General features: G+C 34.7%; 1 protein-coding gene across 1 annotated transcript; it reads right to left on the bottom strand.

The window, feature by feature from the left end:
• Window positions 1-7,627: 7,627 nt before the first annotated feature.
• LOC106716889 (juvenile hormone esterase) lies at window positions 7,628-10,023 on the bottom strand. Its single transcript, XM_014510536.2, has 3 exons — window positions 9,805-10,023; window positions 8,341-9,602; window positions 7,628-8,136 (listed from the first exon to the last, which is right to left on the bottom strand). Exons 1-3 carry the CDS (start codon window positions 9,985-9,987, stop codon window positions 7,674-7,676), a joined length of 1,908 nt encoding a protein of 635 aa, XP_014366022.2. The 5' UTR covers window positions 9,988-10,023; the 3' UTR covers window positions 7,628-7,673.
• Window positions 10,024-11,298: the final 1,275 nt, after the last annotated feature.

Below are 11,298 nucleotides of genomic sequence, written 5' to 3'. Positions count from 1 at the left end.
TTGGGTTTTCCTATTACACTATTTCTCAGAAAAATCTGCCGCTAACGGTAGAATCAACGCTGGCTCTGATCGAAAAAGGACTCCTAAAGCGCGAATCTTTAAACAATTTCCACTTTCAACTTCAACATCAGAAAAGGACAATTTATCGCAGTTGTCGAAGAATTTCAATTCAGAAACATTTTTATGAATAACTATATGGGGAAGTTCCGTATAAGTCAGATCAATTGACAAAGGTCTCTCCAAAAACTCGTCACACAAAACCTTACAAGTAATCCTGGCACTATAAGGTAGCTTTAGAACAATGTAGAAAACTATTCCCCTGTGCCCCTTCTTACAATTATAGCAACCACTAGGCTGACTCGATCTAGCTATAAATTTAGGTACTTAGTTTTGGTTATAAGTCTGATGTGTAGTGTCTAAAAGTTTACTATGAAAATGACCACGGTCCGCCGAATGTTATTGCTCACTGAGAACTGCAAAAGTTGGTCGGGGTGATTGCAACGTAATGTCAAAGCATCTGATCTAAGCGTCCTGTCTGATATGCCGCGAACAACGCAGTCCACGGCACGCTTACCTACTATATCGCATTGATTCACGAGGGCGAGCTTTTCATAATAAATCTCAATAGGCTCATTGCATTTACTCTTTCTTTTCAGTATATCTTCCAAGGTCTGGCCATAATTTTGTTCACAGGAAAGTGCATTTATCAATTTATCTTACCATTCGTTCTAACTGAAAAGAATGGAATTCAAGCTTTCGTACCACATTTTAGCCAGGCCTTGGAGTTTCTGCATGGCAAAGTGAGTAGTAGGTCGATAGTCCCAACCATATACGGATGCACATTCGTTGACCTTTTCAGCCATATTTCAATACGTTGATTTCTAGTTGAAGGGTCAAATTTAGGAAATATATTTTGGTGGTATACCATATGAGACGACTGTGCATTTTGCGTATGTGGTTGTGACGACAAATCCTCTTCCAGCAATTTTTAAACATTAACAAGATCGTTCTTAGAAAAAGATGGACTACATGACCTTATATTCTGTCCTGCATTACTACGTTGCTCGGCACCTGGCTCTGCCCCACGCTCAGCTTCCCGACGTTTGAAGGGGTCACGGCGCTCGCTGGCACGTAGCTCTGCCCGACGCTCAGCTTCCCGACGTTTGGAGGGCTCACGGCGTTCGCTGGCACGTAGCTCTGCCCGACGCTCAGCTTCCCGACGTTTGGAGGGCTCACCACGCTCGCTGACACAACTCCATTCGACGCTCGGCTTCTCGATATCCGGAGGACTCGCGGCACTCGCTGACACGTAGTTCTGCCCGACGGTCGGCTGGCTCTGCCCGATGTCCGGAGGGCTCGCGGCGGTTGCCGACAAGATGACGATGATTGACGACGGTCTTCCGTGTTCGCCGCCTGTAGTCTCGATTTGAGCGTCCTGGCAGCTCGTCCTTGGTCTAAAAACTCGCAGACAAGGAAGGTACATGTATGTTAATTACAATTTCCAAAAATATGTTACACTAGCTTTTACCCGCGACTCCGTCCGCGCGGAATAAAAAATAGAAAACGGGTTTAAAATTATCCTATGTCCGTTTCCTGGTTCTAAGCTACCTGCCCACCAATTTTCAGTCAAATCGACTTAGCCGTTCTTGAGTTATAAATAGTGTAACTAACACGACTTTCTTTTATATATATAAGATTATCCACCAAATTAGCAGATTTTCGTATCCTTTTTATTAACCCTCATATAATGATAAACTTGATAATGTCAGAAACTTGTTAAGAGACACGCTCAACATTAATACAAAAAGAGATAAAAGAAAGTAAAATCTTTAAAAATGCTTTTCACGCCGCTTCAGTCGCGGTGCTCGCTGCCTCGGTCGCGGTGCCCGTTGCCCCGGTCGCGGTGCTCGCCGCTTCGGTCACGTTGGTCATCGCTTCGCCGTTGTTCAGACTCTTTCCATATCCTGGAACTCGATCATAAACAAATATTAGTTTAACAAGTAATTACAATATGACCGTGTCTAATATTGAAAACTAAGTAACCGAATATTTAAGTAGTAATAAGTAGTAATTCTTAATGTAAGAAGTTTAATCAATAATCTATTAGAACATAAAAACTCTACATTGATTAATCAAAAAAGCAAAAACAAATAAATCCTGTGATATATTATTAACGCTAACCCAGATGGTGCTTTTCTTATGTTTCAATGTACACAGTACTACATACCAACTTTAGATATACAATAGGATGTAATCGGTAATACTCTAAAGAAAAGACTTGAAGCTATAGTGTAACGATTCTACAGGTATGTCTGTCTTAAAAGCTATAGCTAAGCTATATTAGCAACCGCTTTAATAACAGCCGCTATAATGATCTTGACCCGGAGTTATGTTTATTGGTTGATATCTCGGAAACTATAAAAGATAGGCCGTTTTTAAGCAAATTTTCAACCCCCTTTATAAAACCTCTCCGATGTTATTTATCTATATACATATATAATATATATGTATACATATGTATTTTTGTCGCAGTAGGTATTTCGAAAACGCTTTTAAAATTCACTAATACGCACCAAAATCATTACCCTGTACGGGAATAGGCCTGCGTCCCAGCGGCGGGGACGTAAAACGGCTACAGATAAAGTTTGAACTTTTCGTACCGTAACCGTCACTAATTAAACTATAAGAATGAGACACAACTCTAAACATCACAACAGAGGAATAAAATATAAAAATAAGTCTGAATCTTAGTACCATGACAGTTAGTGGTTTGGATGGAAAACGCATGGTCTTTTTAGGAATTTTTAGGTTTCCCCAGCACGGCCACGTGCCATGAGGCACTTCCAATTTTTACGCGCACTCTCGTAACTTGATCACTTAGTAAAGGAAAACATCGTAAGGAAAACTATCGAAGGTGTTGTGAAACTTGTAAACAGGTAGGCCAGTACCATGCTGAAGAAGACTGGTGCTCACCATTCACTTAATAAAGGAAACACTCTTGCAACAACGTGGCAGTCATAACGTGGAGAAAAATCACGTTTAAACAATGATTGATTGCACCAATTTTAAACTACACTTGGCTATTGCGATGTTAACACCAAGTTAAAACGAGAAATGTATTGTATAATATAGACAATTAAGAGAAACAGATTGTACTTACACTTTTGTGGACGCACGAGTATCCCACTTCTGAAGTATAATAAAAAAAATACTTCAGATAGATGGGAGATTCAATTTATTCCACTGGACACAATTCACACACAGTAATATTCTTAGTCTGCACAATTTTCGGAGTCAAAAAGCACCGATTCGACTAAACATCATCTTTTATACTTTTTTCTCCCACCTCCTCAATCCTACCCTCAACATAATTTATTCAGTGTTGCTATTATAATGTCTTAATATTACATTGAAAATATTAGAATTCTTTTAGATTATTTTGTTTATACAATTTTAAATATTGAATTGCTTATCAATAATTACTTAAACCTAACACATTATATATTAAATATGTACTTCGATTACATTTTATGCTTTGCTTAACTGTAGACTATCTCCAACTACCATAATCATAAATATTATACATAACTTCAGTACCCGAGGTGATTGTTTTCTAATTTACATGAAATTGCCTTCGACATTGACAAGGGGAACACTCTGTTGTTGACAACTTTATTAACAACTTTAGATGGCTTTGTGAACCTTGATATATAATTTTTTTTTCCAAATATAGAAAGCAGGGTAGATATTTATGTCCACATTTTTATATTATTTTTTATTTCATACAAAAATATGTCTGACCACTTAATGTCCATCATATGTTTACTACGTCATATACGTATGACAAAGATAAAAAATCGTATGTCGTTTATTATCAGAAACATTATCAAGGTTTTTACTGATTTATCTATGTTTCATTTATCTATGATTTAGATAGACTTTTTACTATTGAATACATTTTTGGCAGTGTAATAACTAGAAAAATAAAAACTTTTAGGACATTTTTAACCTTTTAGAAAACCTTCAGATTTATAAAGACAGGTGAACTAATATATTTTGGTGTAATACTAAAATATAACATTTTGTTAATTTTACAAAGTTTTCTCGCTATATATCTTACTTTGCTGTGGCCTCGGGGTTGCTTCCAGACTTTTTGGACATTTTTATAAAATATTTTTATTTTTATTTAACATATTTCGTTTTGACGTTTTGTACATTTTTATATAACTTTATTTTGTACCTGTCTTTTTAAATTAAATTCATTGTGTAAAATATATCAATCTATCCTACCACATTCATACTTAAACACATCAACGCCTATTTCGTTGCAAGGCGCCTCAATAAATGGTTAAAATTTACGACTTTCAAGTTAACGATATTGTTTTGGTTCTAACTTTCTAAATACCCGAACTTAGTTTAGTTTAAAAGTTTTATAATGTCATAAAATAGTTTCAGCGTCAAATCGTAAAATTACACTTCGCCCTCATTAACACATCGTTAGGAAATTGAACGTCCGTGAAGAGAACAAAGCGATCGTATCCTACGGGAACTTTCGTGCTATCCAATGCTTGAGTATGTATTTAATGATATATTATGTATTACTTATATACAGAGACTAATGGTCCACTGTGATTGCAAAGATTTCTGTCTTTAGATACTATTTACATTGCTGGCAGGAATCAAATGCAGGAATGAAAATACATGTTTCATTTCATCTACAAAAGCTTATTCCCTTTCTATGTTTGTGTCTTTCAATAGAGCTTAAGCTACAGGTGGTCAGACAATAGTATCAAATGTAGGCATACTATTCAAACATATAAAGGATTATTTTTCTCCAGAGATTGTGCACATTATGTATAGACAAAGAATTAAATTCGCTTCCCACTTTGGTTCGAATATCGCACACCAAACTCCACATAAGAGCTAGAATTTATCATGTGTGTACGCCATTTTTTCAAACACAAAAATTCCCATTTAAAACATGTTGTTATTTATATTTTGTCAAATATATTAAAAGGGATGACGATATGTTTTATACAGAGATTTTGTAGTCAGAAACCAACTTTAAGAGAGTCAAATGATTTTTATATACATGGGTAGGAAATAAACGTCCTCGACTGTAAATAGTAAGTTTCAATCTGCTTACGTAAATCGTCGTTTCTCAGTGGATTGAAGCTCGTCGGGACTGTAACCTGAACAAGGTGCGAGGGCGAAGGGAGGCAAGAGGCAGGATGTGGGCCACATGGCCCGCGCGAGGCGGCTGCGGCACGCCCGTCTCACACGCAGAACACGTTCAATTTGTATGGACATACCTTAAGAAGTAACAGATTTTATTTTATTTTTTATCAACACAGTGAAAAATCACATGGTACTTAATATTAATAAATTACTTGGTTATTTTATAATAGCCTAGTGTCAGATAAAGACGTGTAGGATTCTTGTTATCTTTTTAATTATTTCAATATGTACTAAATATAAAAAAATATAATCTAATTCAAAGTAATTTACCCGAGAGTCATTTTCTCTAGTAATACCTAATTTTTTCCACAAGACCTTATTTTAACTAATTTAAATATTACATTGTGCATGTCCATGTTTTGCATTTTATAAGCTCAAGTAACGTTAAAAATCGACGGGCACAGCACGTGTGCGCGGTAATTTCAGCCAAATAAATATGACTCTGTGTTGCATGCACCTCCACTTATTACTAAACAACTGCGACTTGTTGATACTCACATTAACAAAGAAAATCACGATAATATAGTAGAATTAAATTGAAGTGAGAATTTATATTTACACATGTCACCGGCTGACAATGTCATTTATTTTTGCAATGTGTTTAAATTGACATAACAAATGTTTCTGATCCTAATAAGTCTGTGATAAGCCTTATAAAGGTAAAATTGGTTAGATAATATAGTTATAATTTCTCATTTCCGGTTTCGGAACGTAATCCTTAAAGCAATTACTCTCCCACAATAACATGATAACTGAATCCGATGATGTCACAGCACCGTTTGCATAAGTGTTTCAAAATATAACCATATAATCGTTTATCCTACAATTACGAGAATTCGTTTATTATCTTAGTTACTATCTTAATATCGATTTGAATAACTGACAAAAAAATCTATATACTACTAAAGATAAAAACCTATTTAACACCTGTCACTCTATCGGATTGCAATACTCAAAAACTATGCAACGTATTTCATACGGTTTTCAACAGTAGTTGGGGTGAATAAGTCATTTAGGTCCGATGATATTTGAAGTAAACAGCTGGTATATTAAGATAAAAATATACGCTTTGCTATTCGTATGAAATCGAGTAAATAGTTGAATAAAAAAGAAACATAAATTCATTTTTTATTCTAAGAAATAAAACGTTAAAGCTGTCAAGATTATTAAAAAAAGCAAAGAAATAATGAAGTACACATTGTTTTAATTATGCACGTTTATAATTTTATGTGTGCAGTTTTATTAAGCTTGCAGCTGCAAGTTCATAATGTTACGTAGCTTGCAAATCTTTTGCAGTTTACGGCCAACCCTATAAGTGTTTTATAGCCAATATTAGAAGTTCCTATAAACATTCCTAACTGAGTGCACACGCACTATTTTACGCTATAAAAAGCTTCTTGGAGTTACTAACCGTTATTATGGTAACTATTACCTATTGAGTAACTAAGGTGTAGTATTAATTATAGAAATTAATAACCGGATATAATTTTAATTATATATTATCAGGTATTAAGCGTAGGTTTGTACTAAAATAAGTTAATTATGTAATTATAAAATTTGTTTTAAGTGGAAAGTTTGATAGTTTTAAAACTTTACTTAAATTTTTAATAAATAAAACAGCGATATGACTTTCAACCTTTAATTCTTAATAATAGTTAAACAGGAGAATCTTTACACTAGATACAATCGATAATTTGCAACTCGTATAATTGTTTATTTATCTTTACAGCCTAATTACAAGTGAAGGCAGGAAAAATTAATTTTAAGTCAAATATTTGACATGCATAAATAATTCAGTAATAATATTTTTTTAACAAACTAATTATAAGTTAAAATTCCGTGGTACTTAGTGAATATGTGGGAAAAATACAATATTCTATACAGTTTGTTCGATTCGACGAGAAATCTCTCAATGTTTACTAAAGCATCATGTTGAAGATAAAGTGTAGGTGCATAGCGGATCTAAAAGTGACCGCATGACATTCAAGCCGCCCACGGTCGCTTGTTTGCATAAACGCATAGGGCACCTCCTAACCTTCTGACCTCCGTATCAGTACTTAGTGTCGCGACCTGTCTGAACTTTCAAGCTTCATCAGCACGCAACTTCACACTTCCAACAAATTGCCCTACTTTTTTTCCTATAAAATAAATTATATAACTATCAAGATAGTTTTATTTTTATATTACCAGAGAAGTCGTCTTTTTTAGATACTCTTTATTTTCTCGGAAACAATATGTGTATGGTTAAAGGCGGATTACCCGGCCAGAATCCCACAATATTATCATTAATAAATAATATTTAAGAATAAATATAACCTAACACTTCTAATTCTTATAAATATGTCTTATAATATATTTCGCGATAGAAATATATTACAGTTTATCATAAAAATAATTGACTTATTTAGAGTAGCTTTGTATCTACTGCAATAAGTCTATAAAGTAATGTGTGACATATGGAATTTATTTAAAAGTGCAAAGATTGGTACTATTAGAAAAGTGAATCCGACAAGCCTGGATGCAGAATTGGTATCGTCTTCATTATCATCTTCCTCGCCACTTCCTTCCTCGTCACCACTTCCATCATCTCCACTTCCTTCGTCGCCACTTCCTTCCTCACCACTTCCTTCCTCCCCACTTCCGTTGTCAATAATAACATCAGAATCATCATCTTCACCCCTATCAGCAAGATCCCATCTACCTTTAGCATCTACAAAATGCTTACTGTAAATCTGTTCCCAGAATAACAAAGTCTCGATATGGGGGTTTTGCAAGTCCACTTCCAAGCTTCCTCCTTGATTTTCATTAACCTCTTCATCGTCTAAGAATCTCAAATAGTTTGAATTTGAATTAGTAAATGGCTTCCATACTACTTGCGAGAGTTCGCTTTCTGGCGTCCTGAAAAAAAAGAAGGCAGATATTTGGCCATATCCTGTTGATAAAAACATCGTCAACCAAAGAATATTATGAACCCACTGTTGCAATGGTTATTGTTACCAAGTCTAATATCTCTTTTCAGAGATTCTTTTTATTTTGTTAACTAAAGAACTAATATCAAAGAAATTAGGTTTAAAAATAAAGCTGCAACATTATAAAACTTACCCTGTTTTAGCAAAGTTTGTCCAGCGTTCTACTAATATATCGCTTACAGCTAAATCCATTTCCGATGGTTGTGATTCTGATTCATGATAAAATAAATAAGCTAATTCTTCACTGTGAGCAGCACTGTTTACTTCTATAGGCCCTACAAAGGGATCCCCTAGCATTCCCTTGTAAGAAAACTGATACAAATAAACAGAACTATTGGAGGAGGCCCTTAAACTAGCTTCTCTTATTGCTGATACCAAAATCATAGTATCTCCATGATATGAAAGAAAACTGTTTATTTGCGTTTCATTAATAATATTATCACGAAAATAAAATGACCGTATATCTTGTATTGTTTGTAACCCGTCTTCATTGTCTTCCAGTTTCAAATCTGGTTGGACAAATTCATCAAATGATTCTTCCATTTTTTCTAACCAGTTATCCTCTAAAGCTTCTTCCGCTCGTATCGTTCCTTCATAATCAACAAAACCAGTCATAAACGGTATACGAGCATAAGTCCCTTCGGTTAAAATTGTGTACGGAGATTTTGTAAGAAATGGCTCTACATTTTCTATATCCTCTCTCTCAAGACATGGTGCAAATGCCAATGAATTATCAGTAAGGTCAAGTTCGTTGATAACGGCCATAAGAGCTGCTACACTGGTTCTTTTAAAAGCATCTGTTACATCATGAATACTATTGATAGTATGTCCAAGCGCTTCGGCGACTTCTATAGCGTATTTCAAATTGTCTCGTGTTACAGCCCATGGTGACAGCGCAGTCCCACTTTGAGATATCACTTTACTAATAAGACCATCAGCAAAAGGTGACAAAGATACTAAATCAACCGCAGCAGCACCGCTTCCATGTCCGAAAAGACTTATATTGTCTGGATCTCCACCAAATTGAGCTATATTTTGTTTGACCCAGCGCAAACCGGCAACGATATCTTTTAGTCCAGCATTTCCAGGCGCTGCCTCATTTCCTAAGCAGAGGAATCCCAAAATTGACTCGCGATAGTTCAATGACACGATAATTACATCACGTTCCATAAAATTTGTAAAAGACAAATCGTGTTCGTATATTTTATCAAATTCTTTTCCTTTTATCCACACCATGACGGGTAATCGATCAGTATTATTCAATGTTGGAGTGTAAATATCCGCAACTAAACAATCTTCTGTACCCTCATAGCCAACACCTAAAGCTCTTACGCATTTTACACCTTTTCTGTTAGCTATAAACATACTTTGAAAAGAAGGTGGCGGTGAGGGTGCCTGAAAACAATATTGAATAATTCTTGTTTAGAAAATGAACATACATATCATATTGTGAATTGATATAAGAGATAGTGGTTTTCCACACTAGCACTTAGAAGAATTACGACAATAAATGGTGTTTATAGATGTTTATACGCCAAAGGAATTTCATTTATTGACATGTGAAAAATTGATGTTGTGTTAATAAAATCCAAAGTACCTTGAATCTATTTGATCCAGACGTGGAATCAGCGTATGGTATTCCATGAAACTCATAATAGTTACCATCGGCAGCAACAGATCCCACTACAGTACCTTGGGCGATAGTAACCATTCGTAATTGAGGCGTTTGAGCCAAAGCACCTAAAATGCACAAAGAAAATACACTTAACGCTACCGCCATGGTGTTCAGATGCGCAATTTAAGAAAACTAATCATTGAAATGGTACATGAAATATGTTAGAGTTGTGATAAGATACCAATAGAATATCTTCAGATATTATTTTATCTCTTGGTCTTATCTGATCTGAACCAACAAACAGTGTAAGATTTATTTCATAGTATTCGAAAGTAATGACCTTGAAAAAATTTAAATTAAAATATTTAAAACCAAAAACAACATTAGTACATAGATTCTTGCGTAGTTTGTATATATGGAGTGTAAATATTAATCTGACCATTATTTTCTATGACTGAACACTGGACGGTATTACCATTCTAGTAAGATCCACGCAAAATGTACGTCAACATTGTTTTTACGAAAATGAAATATTACTTTAATTAAATAATAATTAATTAAGTAACCTTTAATTAAGTATAAGTAACCTTCAAAAATATGAAGGTTATCCTTTCATTATTTTTGAAGGTGTATTGGCGTAAATAAAAAATTTTAAATTATAAATTTTTTAAATCATCAAAATACTATATCCACGTGAATAAAAAGGTCTATCTCAAAATTTACCTTAAGTACGGAAAATATCCCTAGATTTGAATTATAAGTACTGTGAACTTTAAATTAATTATTATAACGTTGATGTTTTGACTTCAAGTTCGGTTTTTTCTCTAATTCCCTTAGAGGGAGTGAAGGGACCCCGAACGGCGGAGGCACGGGGGGTCCCTGAAATGTGCGACGCATCTGTCCCCGCGCCATCGGAACATCTTCATGAGAATTTCTGATTCATCGCTTTTTGTCATCTTTAATCTTTATGTTTGCTTTTTTAATCATTTATGATATTATTATACTTATTTGTTATCTGATGAATCATTTGTTACACTTCTAATACATTTTGAAATCAAAATTAACGTTCACGAAGTTATGGGCACTAAAGTTTTTTTACCTCTTAGACAGAGGCAAAAAAATATTGCCGGCAAACTGCAGCGAATGCGTAGATGAGTTTTTTTTTTTTTTTTTTTTTTTTTTTTTATAAGAGAAGGGGGCAAACGAGCGGCGCGAACACCGAAGTGATCATCGACGCCCATGGACATCCGCAACACTACGAGAATTGCAGATGCGTTGCCGGCCATTGCAGATGCGTTGCCGGCCTAAAGAGTTAATAGAAAATAACTGGATAAGAGTAATCCAATAAGAAATGTTATTAACATTTCGTAATGTGTCCATCGAATTAATAATTTTAATAGTTCTACTACATTGTTTGTTCACATAAAAAAAAACTGAATTAGATGTAGTGATATATGCTATTGCTAGGTCCCTGAA

The sequence above is a fragment of the Papilio machaon genome, chromosome 2 (genome assembly GCF_912999745.1).
Source record: "Papilio machaon chromosome 2, ilPapMach1.1, whole genome shotgun sequence".
Classification (NCBI taxonomy): domain Eukaryota; kingdom Metazoa; phylum Arthropoda; class Insecta; order Lepidoptera; family Papilionidae; genus Papilio; species Papilio machaon.
The sequence above is the reverse complement of the archived record's forward strand: the minus strand, read 5'-3'. Positions and strand labels throughout refer to the sequence as shown.